The 23,436-nt window shown below is 46.0% G+C and overlaps 1 protein-coding gene across 5 annotated transcripts in view; it reads right to left on the minus strand.

The window, feature by feature from the left end:
* Nucleotides 1-23,436, minus strand: part of LOC144823836 (NXPE family member 1-like) — a 518,225-nt gene that overhangs the window by 305,592 nt on the left and 189,197 nt on the right. Inside the window, exon 1 of one of the 5 annotated variants that reach the window (XM_078682733.1) lies at nucleotides 8,327-8,468. The exons of 3 other annotated variants lie outside the window; for them this stretch is intronic. Coding sequence is in view for 1 of the 2 variants with exons in the window: in XM_078682701.1 (XP_078538827.1) it covers nucleotides 8,184-8,279 (96 nt within the window). In the remaining variant the exon portion in view is untranslated. One more of the 5 variants, XM_078682701.1, reaches the window with a different exon arrangement.

Here is a 23,436-nt window from a genome sequence, read left to right on the forward strand (position 1 = left end):
GTGCATAAATACGGCCGGAACACCACCCTCCCCCCCCCACCACCACCCTCTACCTTCGAGAAAGTCCGTGCTGTTTCATAAAATACAAATACGGCCGGAACAACACCCCCCCTGACTTCTAGAAAGCCCTCTTACCAGCAGTCCTTCCCAGCGATGAGGGCAGATTCCAGCGATGATGGGCACACAGATTCCAACGAGGGGCAGACGCAGACCTGAGTGAGGAGAGGCGATGAGGGGCAGATTCCAGCAATCCCTCCCAGCGAGACGACGGTGAAAACGTTCAAAAATACAATCAGAGAGAAAAGGCAGCTAAAGTCAGATGCAGGGGCTTTATGTCCGCAAATTTCCCGGCACTTCCTGCAATTGCAGCTGCTGCCACTCTAATTGGTGGACCGTCACTGGTGACATGCCTGCATGCTGATTGGGCAAAGCGGGAGCAGGAGGCCAATCACAATTCCTTTTTGGAAATGTGTGACTACTTGCGACGTGGGACAGACGAAAACGAAGAAAAAAACACCACAACAAAGGTAAGCTTTTCCCCTGGAGTGCGCACCCCCCCTGGGGGGCGCGCCCCACAGATTGAAGAACACTGGGGTAGACTATAGTAGAGTAGAGTGGAGTGGCTTGGAGTGCCTTTGAGTGGAGTAGCGCAGAGTGGAGTCGGGTAGAGTGGCTCTGTGTGGAGTGGGGTAAAGTGGCATAGAGTGAGGTGGGGTGAGGTGGCGTTATGGGGAATGGGGTTCAGTGGCGTAGACTAGCACTGTGCGGTGGCACAGAGTGGTGCAGAGTAGCGTGGTTCATAGCAGAGTGTTACAGATATTGCAATGGCATTGAGTGACGTTAAGTGCAGTGGTGCAGAGAAAAGTGCAGTGGCGTAAAGTAGAGTGGTGAAGAGGAGAGTGATTCCCTGCGCTCTATAAATCCTGATTGATAGACTGAGCTTTTTTAGTAAAAATCTGCATATCATGGTGCAGATGCCGCATTATGTGGCAAATCCATAATTATGCGGAACACACCATAGCTCCAAATCTTATAATTCTAATGGCCCTGTATGTGAGCAAGTAAGTGAAACGTCAACAGGAACCAGAAATGATAAGCATGTGCATCATAATCACAGTCGAACTGCATAGTTTTATTCTGAATCTATCACAGCCAAGAGCTATCATACTTCAGGAAACTGGACTTGCAACGCGGACGGAACCACATGTCCCATTAACAAACAAGCGTTACCACGCTTGCCTTTTACCACGCATAAATGCAGTCAGTGTTCTAGATTCAGAGTGGATGGGCGAGGGGTGGGAGGGGTTGTAGACTTGGAGGTACTTCCTCCAATGAATTCCTGAGAATGAAAAGAACAGGCAGGATCGGGATGTGGCTTGGTGAGTAGGGCTGAGGGACCGATTTTAGGGCTCAGGGTGGGCGGATGGGATGGTTTTTAAGACTGGGGGCACATTTTAGGGGTCAAGGGGGTGAAGGTGTATTTAGGGATGGGGTTGGGTCGTTTTTAGGTCCTGGTATGGTTTCAGGGCTAAAGGCAGTAGGTTGGATGCTTTTAGGGCTGGGGCGGGGTCGTTTTCAGGGCTGGGTTTAGTTCTCAGGGCAGGGGGGATGAGATGTATTCTTTAACATGCATATGCCTTTACCAATTATGCCATTACAACGAAATTTGTGGTAAAGGAATGCGTGGTAAACAGCAGTGGCCCGTGCAGGTAAGAGTGGTGAGACCAGTATTGGGGGGATTTGACAGACAACCACGAGGGAAAAATTTAATAAATTATTTGTTTGACCTCTTCATCGTTGTACGTCGAAATGCCCCAACCTGGCCCTGCCACTCTTACCTGTACGGGCTGCGGCTGGTTGTAAAAGCATGCATGGTAAAGACGCGGTCGTGGTAAAGACTGTTGTTAAGGCATGCGCTATAATCGCATGCGTGGTTCTGTCATACAACCTCGTACTTCGGCGTGCTTTGGTTGTGTGGACTTGTTCGGCACTGGGCTAGCCATTCCGGTTGCCTTTTTTGCATCACAATTCTTGATTTAAAAAAGTCAACCTTTTCTACTAAAGTCACTGTGCTGTGTCTAAAGCGTTTCATGGATAGCTTGAGCAACAGAGCAAACACAAAAATAAATTCTACTGCAATATTCGTATTGCATCCTTATTGCCCCGCTCTTTTGTGCTTTTCACCCTGCTCTTAAGAAGTGCTTAGGCTCCGCTGACATATTTTTGCAAACATGTTCTAAACTGGATGCAGCTAGAGAAAATTAGGTTATGGCTGGAGAATTTACAGTTTTAAAGGACATTGGTGTCCTACTTAATGTCACACAAGTACACTATCATGTACACATGCTCCAGGACATGAAGAGTGATCATAAATCCAAGAGCACGGACGACCTCACGGCATTTTAGAAAAAAAAAAATCCTGCCGCAGGGGGAGCAGCGGTGCACAGACTCTCAAGAGTTAAACAAATCTGAGATTCCTGTGCCCCATAAACCTTCAGCTCTGGTCAGTGGTGTAATAAAAGATGAGGGGGCCCCCCTGCAAGGTACAATGGAGAGGCCCCTGAGAGGGGTTGGTCAGGCTATGAGAGTGCACAGGTGTGATATAGCTACAGGCCCCGAGGGGCGGTGGCGGCTTGGGGGACAGGCCCAGAGTGTGCTGGTGTGATTATAGTTGCAGATCCTGGGGTACGGAGGGGGAGAAGGGGTTGCCCCTGAAAGTGAAGCTTTCACACTAACACACATGATCAAGCAATCAGCGATTTTGAAAGAGCACAGCAGACCCTGGGACGGTGCTAGAACCCTGGGGGCTCACAGGTATTGCTGTAGATCAATCAATCATTAGATATATAGGGGGCAGAATGAGAGCATCGCGAGCCCCAGGTATGTCAGTCTGGAGAGGTTCGAGCTTTTATCATTTGCATTTCACCCGGAAGTCGATGCCAAAGGCAGGGCATGAAAACGGGCACCTTGCACTGAGAGCCACAGCCTGTCCCCTCCTGCACGCGCTGGAACCTTCCCCATCCGCGTGTCGTCGGAATGCAGAAGGCACACCTGGAAATAAGCCTGCCACCTAGACACTAGATGGCGCTTCAGCGAACGTGCCGTGAAGCCCTGCTTAAAGCCACTGGGGGCTACGCTTCCCGCCATGTCCCTCTTTGACCAGGGCCCTTGAGGTCTGGTGAAGGTTGTATGGATGCAGCCCCTCCCCCAACCACCGCCGAAGATGAAACGGCCCCCAATAACATGTATGCCTGACTTGAGTTAGAGCTACAAAAAGGCACATTGGAATAAAGGAAATGGACATAAATTCAATTATTATTTGGGGCTGTGATAAACCACGTCCGCCGGTACCGCAGATATGAACTCCATGTGAGAAGCAGGAAGTGTCCTTCTGTTTCTAACTCAAAGGCCGCAGCTCAGTGGCAGACACCATGGCCTCCTCTGGCATGTCAACTATACACCGCAGACCCTACGTAAATCACACCCCGTCAACAACCAGCTCTGGTTCCTCACGGTCGAAAAGGAGAACAAGGGAACCCTACTCAACTGAACCAGGGTGATTAAGTATTTGTAATAAACTTTGTTATATCAAAGTTTATTTGAAACCTTGCACACATTGTTTCACAAATGTTATTCATATGCCTTGGTTCATAATTTCACTTGGGACACAATACACAATTGTAAATACTTGTTGTAGAACTTCTCACAAATATTTTTTGATTTTGAATACAATTATTGTACAACTTAATCAGTGTGTTCGAGTCTCTACCGGACATCCCACCTAATTCCTGTCTATACATGCGATTGTCGCATTGTCTTATCAAATCAATATTAAGTATCCTTTCCACAGGAACCATTGTTTTCTTAAAATACTGGTTTCTCATGGGTCCGGGCCAAGGCCAGGCTGGGGGCGTCCACTTTCACCCCTGTTCACTCTTTTATTGCCTCATTCCCCAGAAGCCGTCAGTTCAACGTACATCGGGTCCCCCTGGCCAATGTCATCCGTCCCAACAGCATCAACATCCTCTCCTACGCCTACGTCATGCAACTCATACTGTCCTATCGGACAGAGCCACAGCACCAGGCGCGGGTTCACTGCCGGCATGACCGCCTTCGCCAGCTGTCTCAAGATAGAAGTAGTGACATTCGGCAAATCCAACTCGCCTGTAATTCCACTTGGTGGCCGGACGACCTTTGACCTAAACCTAGCGCCCACCTTGGCATCATCACCGACAAACTGGACATGTTATGTCACAGCTGTATGCTTCCACACACCGAAACTGCCTAACTAAATGTCCCGCCCAACCCAGCAACACCAAGAAAACGGTCACTCACACCCATCACGAGCAGACTTAACTACGGGGACGCCCTATACACTGGAATCAGCAAGCAACTCACCAGGAGACTACAGACCATACAGAATTCGGCAGCTGGATCATACTCAACATACCTCACAGAGCTCACAATACAACTCTGGAAACTACACTGCTCCTGGCACACAGGTACACCGAGTTCAAGCTCCTCACCCATACATTCAAAGCACTACATAACACTGGCCCAGTCTATTTGATTACTTGAATCTCCTCCCATCAAACAGCCATACCCCTCACCTCCTAGGCACACACTCCAACGCATTCAAAGGACAAACCCGGAATCAAGACTTTCCCTAGGTCGCTCTTAATGCGTGGAGCGCCCCCCCCCGCCCAAACCACGCCAGAGTATCCTCCTCGCTGCTTGAATTACGCAAGGAGCTGAAGACGCGGATCTTAGAATAGCGCACCCCTGCTAAGCACACACCTGCCAAGCGGCAGGATACCCTCATGGGTGAGGCACAAATACCCTCACCATAACACAACAGCTTAGATCAACCCCTGGTTCCCCGATGCCTGCCCCAGCCATCACTCGAGGGTCTGGGGATTAACTGGCTGAAGTCACTTCGAAGTAGAAGAGAGGTCTCTGGAGCTGCCCACCCCTCACTGGGTGACCGGACGGGCACCAGGCCTGTCTTCCAGGCTGGACTTCAACTTCAAAGACAAGACTAAATCAAACAACTCTGATTTTTAGAGCGCGGCTAATCACCCGTGAGGGTATCCAGGCGCTGGGAGCAGTCGGAGAACCAAAGGAAAAGGCAAGGAGAAAGCTGTGCAAACCAGGGAAAAGCAAGGAGAAAGCACACAAAAAACGAGGGAAAAGCAGGGAGAAGACAAAACCGATGCGGCGTCACGGGAGAGCTGGGCCTCGGCCAAGACTAGCATGTCTCGTGCCCCCCCAATTCCTTGCCCACTACCAAGACTAGCATGGGGGTAGCACACTGCAAGCCCACACCCTCCAGCCAAGCACAGGCTCCCGTCCCAGGCTGTCTCAGGGTTTGAGGCACATCTCAAAATGAAATGTATTTATCGATATACCTACATGTCAGATGAGCGAGTGAGCTGCCCCGGGGCAGGGGTGTGGAATTTATTAAAATATCTACTTGTCCATGGGGCAGGTTGCTTCATAAATCTACTTGTCTTGTAACAAAATCCATGTGTCCCTTTGGTGCCATGTTGTGTGGCGACAAATTATGGCAGCAATCTCATTATATAAGAGCTCTTATATAGCCTCTCTGATTATGCCAGGGCTCTTACCATAGTAGTGTTTGAATACTAGCAATCTCTTTATGTTGCTACGTTTCCGCAGATCTACATACCGGGACTGAAGGTAGCGGTAAACAATAGTTCTAGGGTTGGAATATCCTTTTGAATCTGTGCAAACCTACTAACTTGCATGTTTTAAGGGTTTTCAACAACTTCTCTAATCTTTTCCAATACTGAGAAATGTTGGAAATTTACTCCCGACAATGGCAGATGTGAACCTTCTTCCAGAGTTGGGGAAAAAATGGTTGGAGGGAAAATAAACTTGCAAACACTCAGGTGTTCGCATGAGCAAATCTACACATGCATATTTGCTCATGCTAAAATGCAGTTCACAAATATTTTCTAGGAGTACTATTTCTTGCCCTACTGCTGTAAAGTCTTGTGAATTCACGAAAGCCATATAGCTGCCCTTAATGCAAGGACATATACCAAGGGTCCACTTTTGAGACTTTCTTTAATAATTGGGCCCCTAATTTGGTCTAGCGTTAACCATGACCTTTTGTGCTTATTAAAATTCTCTCTGTATCGGCTGGCTTCACGGTGAGTGACAGCATTCTGCTCTTTCACAAGGAGCATATCGGCTCACAAAGTAGTTTTGTTCAGTGTCAGTAACTAATGTGGCAGGGTTTGCTTTTTTTAGACCAAAATAATGTTTTTGCCAATGTTCGTTATATTGGTGAGGGTCCGGCAGCTCTCACATCAATAAGGTTTTACAAAAACCATGCCAAAACAAGTCACGCATTGCCAAAACTAAAAAGCTGACTACCATTTCCGACCTACTGGCTTTGCCAATGCTGGTTTATTTTTGTTTCCCAAAATCTTATTGAAACTGGTTACACTGATTTTCTAATATGAATATTTTGGGGAAATACTAGCATGCATCAACACATTTTACAAAATGATGCTGAAAAGAATTGGTAACTGAAATTTTACAGTAGTTTAGCAAAAAAAAAAATAATTCCTACTTTCATTTTTTAGGAACATTTTATATTGAAAGCAAAGAATCCTTAATCTTGATTTTAAGCTTCTGCAAATATTTACATCTAATCATTGAGCATTCTGGGAGCATTATGCATAGCCTCATATTGCTTAACTTTGAAAACGTGTGTCCACATTTTTATACTGGAACCACTGTCAGTAGTGCAGTCAGAACTTACATTTACTGAGAGCGCTCAGCCTAATAATAATAAAGGCTCTCAATTAATGAATCATAAATACAAGTTTGAACAGCATTAACATATGCACACAAATATTAACTTAACTGCAGGCAGTGCCCTTTCCTGATCCTTATTGTGATACAGCAAACTGGCAGCCAAAGAGTTTGCGCAGCCAGGGTTTGGGCCTGCTGGTCCCAAGGACAAAATGCACATTAAAACTTGTTGCCCTTGAACCCAAACAATATAGGCTGTGCGAGGCCGGCGTTGGGCTATAAGCACCCCCCCCCCCCCCCACAAGCCCCCCTCCGAAGGACAGCAGACAAGCGACCACGGTTATGAGTCACTCCGTTGGACACAACTCCAGCCACCAAGCGTCAAGTCAGGATGGAGGCCACGCCTCAAGGCGCTAGGTTGCCTCGAGCAGTTCCCCCCCCCCCCCCTCTGAAAGCCACAGGTATGACTAGTGAGAGCAGCTGCAGCAAGGGGCCAGGGTTTCTTCCAGCACTCCCAGATGTCCTGCCTTTAACGGCTCCGATCCAGCGGTTCTGGTCAGTAATGTGGGGTTCAAGTCACATGCCCCCATCCAGCGGGTCTGGTCAGTAATGTGGGGTTCAGGTCACCTGCCCCATCCAGTGAGGTCTGGTCAGTAATGTGGGGTTCAGGTCACCTACCCCATCCAGTGGATTCTGGTGGGTGTGGGCTGGGCCAGGTCCCCTGAAGATGCCATCAGCACTGGTGACAATGATTGATCAGAGCATTACAGGATCATTAGAAAGAAGCCGGAGATACCTTCTGAGGGGAGCACCGGCCGATGACAGAAGGGAGCGAGGAAGGTCGGTCTGAGGTAGGCTCCCTCGTGCAGCGCGGCTGCTCGTGACACAGAGTTACGAGGTGTCCCTGGAAGACCTTCGACTGGTTCTTAGCAAGGAAGACCTCATACTGCCTGGGAAGTACCTAACAGGCACGTCAGAGCGTGACGCAATATATGCGTGGACGACCCATTCACCCACGAACAGAAGACACCGAGACACCCCACTGCACGCCAAGAACAGAAGACACAGGCTCAGGGTCCGGGGGCACTCCCACACACCTGGGTGGGGTGAACCCTAACACTGCCCATACAAGCAAGGCTCAGAGGGGCAGGGCATTGAAGTTGTTGCCGTAAGCCCTGCTGCTCTTGACCTCACCACTTTCACATCACTAGCCACCACTGGTAATATGGTTCTATATTGACATCTCTGGGTCCTCCTGGCGATATTTAGGAAACCTTGTAGTTTATGATGTCACAAGAACCCCTCACTGACATCTTGTACCATATTTCATGACTCATTTATACAAGCACGAAGGCGAAATCACTTTGTCGAGCACTCGCCATTATTACCAAACTTACATCCCTTTGTGTAGAGTACATGGCCATGGTGAGATTGGTAAATTCCACACTGCTCCTGTGTATGCATTTTCTCAGAGTGATCTCGCACGTCTCCATCGAACTCTATTTCCCCGCAATCCTCTCACCCCACACACACCGCTCACCGATTTTCTGCTTTAAGGGCAAGGCTAGGTGGGGGAGGGGCCACTAATTTAATTTAAATTATGGCCGGGGACGTCGGACAGTTCTTCTCGGTCTCGGTAGGAGCGTGGCTGGGTCCTCGGATGCCACGCCGTCTCATGCGCGCGCTCAATACGCATGACGAATAATTAAATCAGGCCATTGGCCACTGGCCCCGCCCCCTGCCCCGCCCTGAAGACCGCGCAGACGCGTCGCGGAACAACTGCGCGCCTCGCGCACCCACCCTGACTCAGACTCACCAATTCATGGAAAACAGTGAGCCTCAGCGGCCCTGCCGGACCAGCTAGCGCAACAATAAATTAATGGCGCCATTTAATTTAATTTCCGTCTGGAGTGGGTCTTGTACTCTCGCATGTGTTTCCTGATTTCAGAATAACAAAAGTCGTCTAGGGAAGTTCGCTTCCTGCCATTGCTTAGTTGATGCTCGGTTTTTTAATGCCAAATTAAAAAAAAAAAAAGATATCTTGGAACTGCGGACTACATTTTTTTCAATGTTCCGATTTTCAACATTTCCGTACACGCGGCCTCCATTTTGAACTTCACATAATCTACTGCTAGGCCTGTAAGTAACATGCCCCAAAGCAGGCTGGTAACGGAGGCGATGGGTGGAGAAAATTAAATTACTGGGGTGATAGGACTTGAAATACTAAATTCCCCCAAACAGGGCTTTAAGTGGGCTGGGTCCTGCCGGTTCTAAAATGCAGGTGCTGAGACGGGTCCCTATCGGGATCTCCATTTTTGCCTTCACCCTCTTGGTGAAAAAAGAATCTTAACCGTGACGCAATGCCACCCTTCACTCACTGCATTTGAAGTAAGTTCGAACAGACTCCTTACAGTTCCTTTCACAATCTCATAATTTCACAATGGAGACATTTTTAAAAGTATAAACATCGAAGCCTTAGTTGGTGCTTATTTATCTTATGCAACTAAGAGCCATTAGCAATGCCAATAGTCCTGGCTTGTTGTAGGTGTAATGTTGCTTATTGTAAATATATATTATATATATATATATATATATATATATATATATATATATATATTTACATATAGAGAGAGAGAGGAGAGATGCAATGATTGAAACAGCAACATACCAGAGGTGCGGCACACTATGCTAAGCACAGATTTTTAGCTGAGTTGTTTTTAAGCCACATCCTTAATTACATCGACCGCATCCCCTTTAGAGACCCACCCCCCAGTTTTTTTCATTCCACTTAACCCTTTAGGTGCTGCTGTCGGCCAACGGTCGTCACGGGCACTACCTCCCCAGTGCTGCGTGCGACCGCTGGACGTCCAGTTCAGCACTGGATAATGGACAGCGCAGCACTGGGGAGGTATGTTTACAAGCTGCCAAGGTGTTAAAGCCCTACCTCCAACTCATGCTCACTTTCACAAGGGATTCTAATGGGTCGACAATGGGACGGGAAGGAACCCATAAGGTGCAGAATAACCCCAAACCCCTCTCCCACCCCGCCCCACATCCAAGCACTCCTAATAAGGTTGAATTGACTTATTTTCCTGAATCTAGACTGAAACCTGTCCCTTTCTGAAATAATCCCACTGATTTTCCAGTCTCATCTGTTATCAAGGGCTTCCTGAGAGCTTTGCAAATAATAGGGGCCTCCTTAGGAAATTCCAACATCAAGGGCATCCATTCTGCCCAACTGGAGGAGTCACGCTAAATTCAGGGGAGTAGAATTAGTGGGGATTTTAGTTTGAACCCTAAGGGTCTCCTGAGAAATGTGGAATCACCAGGGGAAGCTATAATTCCAGGTTCCATTCTATTTCTTTCATTCCTCATTAACCCTGGATTTTCTGCAGAAGGCGTTCACTGCTTTCACCACCTAAATCCCAAAGTGAAGAATCAGTCAGATCAGGAGTGTTATTCAGTTAAGAGTTACACTGCTTAATAAATTGTACGTTTGCGCTGTATGAGGGTTTTGGGTCACGCACACTGCACTCCACTGACACTGACAAAATGCATTAGAACATTGTGACTTTGAAAGTGTATTACAATTTAAACAGCACTTCCATAAAGCGAGCTCAGGTAGAAACTTTAGCGTGCCACTTTGTGGAAGTGCCAAGTTACTTAACTAGCATTAGCAGAGCCAAACAGGCTTGGTTTGACAATAAATGCTGAGTGCTAGTTTTTGCTTTACTACTGCTTGTAGAAGATTGGCACAAGCACTGGTAACCTTCACAAAAGGAGCTCCAGAGGGAATTAATGCAGGTTGCCCTCCACTGACAACTTTTTCATCACAAAAAATCTGCTCTATATCCCAGGATAAAAACATGGGCATTCCCCACACCTCTTATTGGTGATAATACTTCAGGTACTAGCTAAACAATGCTGTACACTTGAGGTGCTTCTCTCCTTATTAAAACATATTTGTGTAACTATCTTCCACAAACAATATCCTGTATGTATTTCTTACTTAACATAATCTCTCTATCCCACCACCAAAAAAAGTGTGTGAAAGGTGAGGAGGCACCTCACGGAAATACCCTCCAAAGAGCAACTGATAAGTGGAGCACACGGATGAGAACCTATTATCATCATCATCATCATCATCATCATCATCATCATCGGCAGCCTCCACACCATATAAATTATATAATGAATGTGAAAAATTGTGCGCAACTTAATTGAAACAAATTTTTGTGAAAACCCTGACCCCCTCATGTAAGAGCGTTGGAAAATAATTTTTTTAGCTCCTACTCTGTAAAAATGGGCTAAAACAACCACTGGCACTATTTCCATTTTTAGGACTCGCTGAACCAGTGCATGCGCTGCCGTGCAAGACATTTAGGTAGTGGCTTTTCAAAGTGCTGCCACAATCTTTTCCTGGCCTCAAGCTTGCGTTCACAAGTGTGTGCACACGCGCAGCCGCCATGTGGCTTTCATGGCTCATTAAGCCTTGCTCTACCAAGCGCATCGCTCTGCCCCTTCCCCACCACAGAGCACGTCCCTGCCATCACTTTCGCTTTCACAGCCGCGTTACTTTCACGGGCCGCGCTGCCAATGCTGGTTTTCAGTTGTCATGAGGCAATGTGTTTGTTTATCCAGCTTTATAGTCTGTCACAAACTCTGCATCCAGACCCTGTGGCTAGGAGTTTCTCTTTTCTTCCAGTACGGTGTTTAGTACGGTGTTTCCTTTTTCTCCAGTAAGTGTTTGACTGCGTAAAAAGGCGATAGCGGAGGGTCGTTTGCATGATTACCACTAATGTCTAGCGCCTTTCATGTTAAGTAGCACTACTTAAGGACGGCAAGGTACAGCTGCACCCATGATCGCGTCATTATGTTGAAGTATATCACCACATGGACAAGTATGTGCCTCTTTCTTTTTCGCACCACCAGCACATCTCCAAAGCCCGAATTGAATCTGCTGGGAGCAGATCCTCCCTCCCAGTGATGTTGGACTCTGCCTCCCACTGTTGGATGTTTATATAAAGCCTTTGTGTCGATGGTGCCAGGCTCTTTCACATTCCTGAGAAAATTCACTCTGCTTCCCACGGTGTTTGATATGGCCATTTACCAGGTGGCCTTTCAAAAGCTTTTGACAGAATGTGGAAATATGTCATACGCAGCTCGCAGCTTCTCCTCGTTGTCAGTGGCCTCGCGGCTGCAGTTCGGATTTGTGCGTTCATGGCCCTGTGCTTTATTTGATTATACTGCCTGTCTGTTTCAGGAAGTTGGAAGGCATTTTCACAGTCAAGAAAGACTATCGGATCTTTGTTGGACATATTACTTATCATCAGACAGCCCCCCTTTTGCCAGTTTGCAAATCTTGTGATTTTCATCCCTAGGGATAACAAGCATTGGCATAGCCAATAGGTCTCGCTTTTGGGACCTTATAAGTGTTTAGCCATGCAACAGTTGGTGTTGTTGCACTAAGGGTATTGTGCTGCATACCTAAATACTTATAAGGTCTCAAAAGCCAGACCTATTGGCTATGCCAATGCTGGTTATCCGCTGCTGTGGGTTTGCCCACATTAAAAACAAGACCTACTGTCGTGCTTCATCATTTCTACAAAAAAAAATAATATATATGTTTCATTGCCTGTTGATACTTCTCTGCAATTTCTTCAGGGCTAGGGGTCAGTCCTCGCCACGATGTCAAGTACAGTACAATTCCAGTTGGTCGCCCACGTATTTTTTTTTTATTTTTTTTTTTTTAGAGTTTTATATAGCGCAAACTAGACCCGAAGGTATCAGAGCGCTTTACATGAGCACCAGTTTCGTTACAGATGGACACATTCATTTTTATTAGGTACAGGGAGATTAAGTGATTTGCCCAGAATCACAGGATGTTGAAGTTTCCGAGACTCACACCAGGATCCCCAGCTTCGAGGTCGACAGCTCTAGCCATAAGGCTACTCTCACCAACAGGCGTGGCGTGTTCAACTAAGCACAGGGTTCGTAGAAGGGGTGGACGGTATGAAAATGTCTGATAGATGAATTAATTAAGATGTCCTACGTTGTTCAATGTTCTCTCAAACATCAGCATACATTTCACAAATCTCCCTGCCAAGATGGAATGTTCAGCAGAGAGACAGGTGGTCATGGCAGGTCTGCAGGAGCGAATGCCCAAAGCCAGAAACTGGTTTTAAAAGAGCCTGTTTTTCTTTCAGCAGGACAGGGCAGATGTAGGTAATGTGCACAAGTGTTTTCTTGCAGACTAGGCAAGTCTGCAAACATTATTTGGACTTTTTCTTTGTGCAGGTATACAATCCAAAGTTGTTAGCCCTCCAAGCCTTTATCAAATAAGTTGTTTGAAATGCGTTGACATACAAATGTTTATGACTGGATGTGAGCCTAATTTGGTATACTTTCCTTGAACCAACAATGCATGCAAGTGTGAAGCCCTTATATCTGGTGCACCATTTTGGCGATTATCCTTTTGAAGTTACCAAACGAAGTGGGGGTTACCCACAGTACAACCGCATGTAGATTCGTGACCGATTGTTCCAGGTAAGCCCGGGCAGCGGAGTGGCTAGCTGTTTTAGATATTCCTATCCATAGTTGGATCTTATGGCATACCGGCAGCCACCTTCTAAGGATAGAGTGTACTCGTCCACAGTACCCAGGTTTCTCAGTCACGGTTGCTATTCGTCAACCGGCTAAACCGAAGCGTTCAGCTCCCTTGCTCCCTGCAGTGTGGGGCGCACCCAATCTGTGCCCGGAAAAGTCTGGGCTAACAGCGGACCCATCAGAGCCTTGAGGAGGCTGGGCTGGTCCATCTCTTGGCCCCCTTCATTTGATCAACAGAGCTGGTCTACAGTCTTAACTATGGCGAAGAGGAAAGCCACAGCTTCAACAGTCCTGGTAGGGAGTCGAAAAGAAAATTAACGAACTCTATACTGAGCTTTTTATCCAATGTGATGGGTGAAATTATTTCGGAGATTGAGTGGGTGGTGGAAAGGTTGGGGGCCTTCCAAAAATGTCTCTTTCACAAACCCTTGCCACATGACCATACTCGGAGCCTGACTGGCGAGTCTCTTAGAATATTCAGCGAGAACTTACGAATGGGGCCCGCCAACCTCTGCCTCTGCCTCCCCCCCATGTCCAATCTCGGTGTTCGTGGGGGTGCACTATCAATTGATGTTGAAGCTAATCAGTTTTCTAGTATCAATCACGTAGGGTCTCTGCCCTTCGTCTAAACACAAATAAATCCCCTAATCAGTCTAATCTTCCCAAGCACTGTTTCAAGATTTGGAATCTCAACCAGGTGAAGCTTTAAAGATGGTTTCCCATTTTGAACGTGTACTAAATATTGGTTTGGAGAATTCAGGCTAACTTATTGGACCGAGTCTTTAAGCCACTTTTACACCATGCTCGCAACCTTCAAGCGCATTTTTGGAAGTGGTGAAGGGAGAAACTTCCACCTTGAGAGCGAGAGACTGGGGGCAGGGAGGTCACAAGGTACAAGCAGTGAAAGTGGGCGAATGGTGGGACAGATGGGTCAGACCAGGACATTAAAAGTTGGACCTCCCTTAGCATTACCAGCAATAGATGTGGTAATTGATACCATCGAACAACCTATGCTTCCCACACCCCATTCCAAGCTGGTATAAAACTCCCTTAATGCGCACCCAATTAATCTGACCCATCCCAAAACGCTTCAACGGGCCCCAGACACCTTTCACCTGTTGGCTGTGCAAAAAAAATATGTGATCTTGCGTTCAAACCAAGCAGGGAATGGCATACAATTAAAAAAACTGTGATCCACTGGGTGGCAAAGGCACTCAGCAATATTGGGAATTTCGATAAAGATTCAATTGCTGTGTGGAGTGCCGTAGGTGGGTTACCGACCCCAAAGGCAGGTGGGGGATTGTATTGTCAATATTAGATAAACCCAGTTGGTGGAGATCTGCTTTACACCTTAAAGTGTAACGGTGTGTAACAAAGTACCATCAAAGTTTCCTCTCTGGATTATATTTACACTCCTCCCAATCGCCTGAATTCAAGTGTCCCTCCCATACAGGGTTCTTCGAGTGGGCGGTTTACTTTTGAGACTCATAAGAGATTTGCAGCCCTTTGCACTCTAGAGCAGGTCGATCGACTTGCAAATGAAAATAGATCTGCGGTGATGTTACCTTCAGAGGATTACTAATGGGGTTGTGGGATCATCTTAGAATTTTATGTCATGAATATGGCAGGGCTCACCAATAAGCATAATAATCCAACCTGCGTTTGCTTCATAAGTGATTTCTAGATGTCTTCCTGCAGGAGACATGGGTTTGTGACAGAACACCACCTCCACCATGAAATCTATCCACTCAGGAGTTCCCACAGACCCGGTACCACATCTTCAGCCTCCGAATCCAGAGGATAAGCCAGGAACACACCACCCTACTCAACAACTCTATTACTACCACCACATTTACCGACACCTGGAAGCACAACGAAATGAGGCCCCTATTAAAAAAAAAAACAGCCGACCGCAGCAAACGCAAGTCTCCCTGCTCCATTACCTTCCAGTGAAGATACGAGAAAAGATCATCAATAAACTCATGACACCTAAAGCAAAACCAGCTACTCCACTCCTCCAAACCTGGCTTATGCAGCAATCACAGCACCAAAACCACCCTGTCTGCAGCCACTGACGACATCGGAACCCTCCTCGACTGAGGAGAAACAGCAGCTTTGATTCTCCTCAACCTCTTGGCAACCTTCAACACCGTATTCCACCACACACTGATCGAAAGCCTCCACAACATCGGCATCCAATGAGACGCGCAGAGATGGATTACCTTCCTCACCAGAAGAACAGAGAATCCACCTCTCATGTTTCACCTCTGAACCCAAGGAGATCACCTGCAGTGTCCCCCAGGGCTCAACCCTCAGCCCGACTCTCTTCAATGCATATATGACCATGCTGGCCAACGCCGTCAGATCAGACGGTCTCAACATAATTTCCTACACCAATGACACCCAACTCATCCTCTCACTCACAGACGACCCCACCACCACCAGAAAAAACATTCACAGATATATGGCAAACATTGTAGACCAGATGAAGAACAACTGCCTGCAGCTGAACACGGACAAGACGGAAGTATGAATCTTTGGCAACAGCAGCAACACATGGAATGATTCCTGGTGGCCATAAGACCTAGGACCTCCACCCACTCCCTCCAACCACTCCAGAAACCTCAGAATTATCATGGGCAATTAGGTCACCATGAAAACACAGATCAACAACATCTCCTCCGCCTGCTTTCTCACTCTGCGCATGCTACATAAGATCTTCAAGTGGCTACCTCTAAACATGAGATGAAGCGTGACACAAGCACTCATCAGCAGCTGACTGGACTTCGGCAATGTCCTCTATGTAGGAATCACTGCACACAGTCTACAGAGACTTCGAGCCATACAGAGCGCAGCAGCCAGACTCATACGTGTCCTTTCCCGATGAACCCACAACATACCCCACCTCAGGAAAACCATTGCAGTACCAAGCCGGAAAGGCCCATCCTGTGTTCTGGAATAGCTAAGAGGTTGTCGTGATTAACCATGTTGAATGCAGAGGAAAGATTGAGGAGGATTAAGAGGCGGGAATCATTATGGTCTAGCATGTTTAAGAGGGCATCAATGATATGAATGAGTGCCGATTCAGTACTGTGACCACTCCTATTGCCAGATTGGTGTTGATCCAAGAGATTAAAGGCCTCGATGTGCGAGCAGAGTTACGATTGGATGCATTTTTTTAGTAGCTTAGCCAGAGTAGGGATGATGTAGATGGGATGGAAGTTGTTGAGATCAGATCTGTCTGCATCAGTTTTTTTTAGAATGGGTGAAACCTGAGCTGCTTTTAGACATTCGGGAACATTGCCTTAATATAAAGAGGCATTGACAATTTTAGTCCAGAGAGGAATGAGGGCCTCCTTGATTTCTTTGACGACAGATGGTGGCAGTGGGTCGCTGAAGTGATTAGACAGGCTAATGCCAAGAAGGGTTTTGTAGATGTCGTTTTCACGGAGGGGCGAGAAGGAGCCCCACGTAGCCATGTTCTTAGTGCTAATACTGAGAGGCTTTAGACTCCCAGAGAGGACAGGACGAGCATTACTCTTGAGTGGTGTAAGAAGGACCCTCTTGGCTTCAAGGTCACGAATGGTTGATTTCGTTTTCTCCATAAAGAAGGTAGCCAGATCAGTGACAGAAGGTGAATTGACTGATGAGGCAAGGTGATTGGGAGCGGTCACTGATTGCTACAATCTCAAAAAGTTTTTTAGGGCGATTTGAGGCTTGTCTAAGTTGGGCTCTGAAATAATCGGCCTTCGACATCTTGATTTTTTTATTGTAGGAGCTACTAACCAATCTAAAGACTTTTAGATGATACACGGAAGGTTTTGATCTCCATAGACGTTCAGCTGCCCTTAAGTTGCGGCAATCAGAGTTTAGGTTGTCGTTGAACCATGGTTTGGAGAGTTTGGAGGTGGAATTTTTTTGTTGTAGAGGTGCTATTGAATCCATGATAGCAGAGATAGTAGAGTTATAGAAGTCTGTGAGATGGTGAACATCAGTCAAGTCCTCTTGGGGAGACAAGGCATTTTTACATTCGGTAACCAGGCAGTCCGCGTTAATATTCCTGAGGTCCCTTTTCCACGGTTTAATTTTCTTGGTTTGGATCCTTTTCTGTATCACCTCCCTATTGTTAAAGAAGAAGATGCTGTAATGGTCAGACCGATCGCACAGGATAATATTCTCCAATGTGATGGTATTACCTTTTGAAATAATGAGGTCCAGAATTTCACTCTTGTTGTGAGTTGGCCAGTCACAGAATTGAGTAAGATCCATATCCGATAGAGAGCATTAAGAAAGATCACCACTTGGTCATTAGGTCTAGACCAATGAAGGTTGAAGTCACAGAGGTAGAATAGGGATATTGAGTGGTCGTCATTGGAGGAGATAATTTCCATTAGTTGTTCGATGAAGAGGAAATTATTGCCAGGAGGGTGGTAGAAAGTATGTAGTTTGCATACAGGGAGGTGGTTACTAGAGATGGTGAGGCAAAGGTATTCAGCTACAGATGAGGTGGAATTCTCCATGTGGGAGACAGATAGTGTGTTCCGGTGTATACAAGCTAATCTACCGCCCTGTTTCGTGGTTCTGTCTAGATGGATTATGTCATGACTAGGAGGTCTAATATGGGGGTGGAGGAAGGATTTAGCCAGGTTTCGGGGAGGATTAGGGTATCTAGCTCATTGTTTTGGATGAGGTCAAATATATCTGAGGCATTTTTTTTGATGATCTACAATTGAGTAGTGCACATTTCAACTGAATAGGCGTGTGTGATGTAGGGGTCTGGGTGATGTTCACTTGCTTGAGGTTGTCGCTATTTATGACTATGTGGTTGGTAAAGGGTTCCCTGTTTGGGTTAGCTGGAATGGATTGAATTTGGACCATAGGGACCTTGTCAATTTATAGAGTTATCGAGTAGGAGAGGAGTAGATCCTTGATATCACTGGCCACAAGTTTGGCCACCTATGACTAAACCCCTTCACATCCCTCAGTCTCCATATTGAGGACCCGAACATCTTGGATGTTCCTCATTGACTCTAATCCGATCATAGAAATAAACTTAGAACTCCCTATTGCACAGAATGGTAGCCATCTTGGATTGGTAGTCACCTATGGCACCAAACTCCATCTTAACCCTACAGTCCTATATCAATTTCTTTACCACAATCTGGATTATGTGCAGGTGAATTCCCATTCAGAGCTTGCTCCTATGGCCTTTAGCTAAAAGCTTAATTTAGGTTTTCTCTTCCCCATCTGTAGCTGGTTCCCATAAGTCATCTTTAACTGACCCCTCCTCCAGGTCTTAAGGTTCCAAAGTATTTCCATATACTCTCTCACATAGGCAAATTCCCTCACTCCCACTAAAGATGTCAAGCAAGTTGCATCAGAAAATGCATAACTGACAGTACCCCTATCACATCCACAACTAAACAACCTAATACCCCACGGCATTAACTCTTTCTCCATCACCTACCCCACCAACCTCTCAGCTAATTCCACCAAAAACTTTAAACACAGACTGCTCCAACAGCAAACGGAAACGCTCATACCTGATCTGTTACAACACTTGCAAAGGTCAAAAGAAAACTAATCTCATCATCGTACACTTACCGCTCAGTGAAATGGAGAACTAACCCAGCAAACTGCCTTCATATAACCAAGATCCCTTACAGTCATAAACTGACGATCTCCAACTCACCCAATTTCTATCTACAGAATCTGAAATGTCATGAACCAAGCTAATGACACCACCCTACACTCTGTAATTCTTATTCCCAAAAATATACAACTCCATATCAGTCAGTCAGTCAAAAATCTTTATTCGATAAATCAATATCAAAAAAGGCACGGTACATACAGAAAATACACACATTATACATTATTAAAAACAAGCAATTTTGAGTTTAAAGACAGCATATCATGGTTAAATAAAAACAATACAAAAAGAGTTAAAAAATTTTAAGATCATCATTAATTTCATAAAAAGATATGTCCTAAAATTTTAAAATACATCATCATTCCGCTATCAACCAAATACTTAGTATATGATAGTATTTATCTAATAAAGTGCTAGGTACAAAGATTTCATAACAATGTTGCCAATCTCTCGTTCTCCATAAGTCTTTTCCTGGTGCGCACCGCACACACCAAAAAATTGGCTACACAAAAAACAATACTGGGATGATTTAACAGCTGCAAATAAAGAAGTGCTGGTCTTACTTGCATAAACCCTGCCTTTTTTAACGTTGGCACAAGATACTTCCTCCGTTCCACCATAAAATGATCACAAAACATGGTGAAATGAGTGGCATCTTGGATAGAAAAATTATCACAGGTACAGGGTGGAAGTTCATCAGGTTTACCCCAAATTGTATACTGACCTAGTATTAGATGAATCATATTGAAGCGGAAACGAGTTAATAAAAACCTGTGAAAAGGGCGGGTAACCAAGTTTAAATAAAATTCAGGGCCTGAAAAGGTTGCAACCAAAGTATGTGCTCTAACCGAGGGTTTTATCAACTCTTTTTCCTCTCTTAATAATGACAACCTCTCAAGCATTTCATTTTTGGTTCTAACAATGTCATTCCGGGATATAGACTCCGGTGAGAAAAAGAGATTGGGTCGACCCAGGGCACTAAAGCCATTTTTAACGTAGGTCAACCACTTAATTTTATGGGCGTTATCAAGTAAAAGACAATCTTTCAAAATGGCCTGATTTAAAGATAATTCGTTATTGAGCCAAATTTTAAGCCACATGATTAAAGGGGCAACTCGAATTTTATCTGAGATAAAATCGGCCCCTAATCTCCAACTCCATATCATCTGATAAAGATGATCGCCAGAAAGTTCAGAAACAAAATTGGAGTAATAACAAAAAACAGGGGAAACAGCAACAGAAACATGGGTCCCGTCCTACTTCGCCTACACCTGTCTCTACTGAGCTTACATATGAGTTGCATGACCGCACTACGATTAAGTCACCTGATAGATTTCAGGTTCCTGAACAACGTTCTCCTCGCTCTTCGCAGGAAACATCGGTCTCACCCACCGGTGGAGGAGGCGGTGGCAGAGGACAAGGTGCCCAACAGAGCCGTGTGCAGCCTCGCAAGGCTGACGGAAAAGGCAAGCAGGACGAGTCACCGAGTCAATGGCCCCAGTTTCAGAAGAAGTAAATTGCTGCAGTAACAGCGACATATGCCACAGACAGTGAGAACGCAGCTTCGGATTCTGACATGGGTGCCAACACTGTTGAAAAGGGCAGCGAGATTACCATAATTTGAGAGGCGTTTCGTCCACTACTGAAGGTGACAGCGACTGACACCTTTGTTGTAGTTAAGACAGCAGACGCTAGAGTGGCTCCCCCTGAAAGATTTTATGAAATTGTCCTTGTGATTGAAGGTGAAATAGAACGTACCATAAAAGGGGTGTTTTGGGAAAATCTTACCACTACCTATGATATTTTGTTGGCGGAGGTCGACTGGCCCCCACCCTTTGTCTTAGCACCTCCGCAAGGGGAGGAGTTAATCATCCCTAGTTTTGCGCACAGTGCCGAAAGAGCAGGCACTGCATTTTTCAGAAGATTGGTCGAAGGCGATTGCGCAGGCATTGAACCGTACTCACTGTGGGTGGGACAAATCTTCCCCTTGACATGAGATTCCTTTGCGGTCAACCCCAATACCCCATGCGGCGAGAAGCGAAAGCTTCAGTTGCGGAAATCCTTGAACAATTGGAATATCAAGGTGTAATTGAAACGTCTGTGTCTCCGATATATAACCTTCTTTTTACTGTGACCAAGCCAGATGGCTCGTACCGTTTGGTATTGGATTACTTAAACTCCCATTGTCGTACGTGTGCGATACAGAATACTCACAGTTCAGCCCTTGTGGATAGTCTTGTGCGTAAAAGGTTCAAAACCACACTTGACATATCCAATGGTTTTTTGCCCACAATCTGTCCCCTCCAAGTAGTCAATGGACAGCTTTTACCAGTGGTGGCAAACAACGCCAACCTCGCCAGCGCAAATTTCCGCACACTCGTGGGCGGAGCGGCTATGGCTATACGAACAGTCCGGGCGTCTTTGCCACCCTCTTTGTCTCTCTTGGAGGGACTCGACGCAGATGCATGTTCGTATGTGGATGACATCTATCTCACAGATGGTGAATTATGGCCGCATCTGTGGCGTGTAGACCGCATAATTTGCCGTTTTGAGGATTTTGGCTATAAAATTCAACTTTGCGAAAAGGCACATTGCAGAGTATACAGTGTTGTTCCTGGACTACAAGCTCAACAATGAAGGTAGGGGTTTAGCTCCTCACTTTCTGGAGAAATGCGCACTTTTGAGAGCGCCCACAACACTGAAGAAACTACCATCTTTACTGGGCTTTTTGAATTTCAGGCGTACATACATTCCCGAATATGCCCAGCGTATCAAGCCTCTTTACGCTTTGATACAACCTACTTTCTCCAAATCGTACTGGCTGCCTGAACATTCAGCCATCTTGTAATCTTTGCAGGCTGATCTTCTAGAATCTAAATTTTTGTTGACTCGTGATAACCACACCAACCTGGTGATAAGAATCGTACCAGGGGCGGTAGGTTTCACGTACCTCACTTTTAATGAGGGTGACACAGTCCCTATCGCTTACAAGTCACACTTGTACACTTTGGCTGAGTTGCGGTTTTCCACTGTGGAAAAAGCAGTGCAATGGCGATTCTTAAGGAACGTGCACTGTCGCAGGAAAAGCGCATTTTGGTTGTTACTCCGTATCCTGCCTTGGAGGCAGTGACGAAAGGAGTGTACCAAATTCCAAAGCTTTGCACCCACAGTGGATACAATGGGCCATGTCCTTGACATCTTCGGATGTCACGTTCATTTTTGATTCCTCTCTGCAGACTCAAGAGTATGAATTTGTTCATACTGCTCCTCCGACGATGCGCCCACTTGAGGATTTCCATTGTACCATTTACACTGACCGAAGCGCGCAGGCGGCTACGGATTCAAAGCACGCATATTCTTCGGCCTGCGCAATTGTGGTTGGTACTATGGTGGATGGTGAATTCAAGTCAGAGGTCGTGCATACACAGACATTAGGGGACAGTACCGCCCAATTGGCAGAGCTTCGTGCTCTGATGCTTGCATTGGAGTACACTGATCCTAGTGTGACTACTCTTATTATAAGTGACTCTTACTACTGTGTTCAATCATACAATGACAGTCTACCCTTTTGGAATCAAAATGATGATTGTGACTCCAAGGGTTCGTACAATAAAACATAAAGTGATCTGGGTTCGAGTGGCTGAGCTTAAAGAAGGGCTGCCATTTGTCTTTGTAATTCATACTCTGGGTCACCAGCGTGTAGGAGTTCACGTTGTTGGTAATTGTCTCGCGGATGAGGCCGATAAGACAGCAGTTACAACATATGCAGTAGCAGCAGTTACACATTCCAAAAGTAAGATTGATGAGGACATCTTGGCAGCTATTGCCGCAACAGAGAAGGGAGGTAATTACCCTAGATGTTTCCCTTCTAAATACTCATCATTTAAGTCCTGATAAAGTTCTTTATGTGAGAATTAACGACGTTGATGACAGGTTAATACCAAACGCGGACCGCAGGCAGACTTTGATTACAGCAGCCCACGCTGGGATGGCCTCATCGCATGCCGGCGTGTCAGAGACTGTATCTCTTCTCCAGCAACGGTATTGGTGGCGGGGTTTGTACAAACAGACGCAGGATTATGTCCTTCAATGTGGCATTTGTCAGCAAATTAAACCTTCTACTGCTGCACGCCCACCCTAAACTCAGTTGTTCATATCTAATAAACCGCTAGCGTGCGTTTATTTAGATCACTGCGGTCCTTTCTCATCTGATACTGCATACAAGTACATCTTAGTAGCAGTTGATTAGTGCACACGCTTTGTGTGGTTGTGGTCGCAATGTAGTGCGGACTCCAGAATTGTTGGAAGGGATTTGCGTATCTTTGTGGGAATTTTTGCGTGTGGTACCTTCCATTCGGACCAGGGTCTAGCGTTTGCCTCTAAGGCGTGTGGTA

This window comes from Lissotriton helveticus, chromosome 1_1 (assembly GCF_964261635.1).
Source record: "Lissotriton helveticus chromosome 1_1, aLisHel1.1, whole genome shotgun sequence".
In the NCBI taxonomy this organism is placed as follows: domain Eukaryota; kingdom Metazoa; phylum Chordata; class Amphibia; order Caudata; family Salamandridae; genus Lissotriton; species Lissotriton helveticus.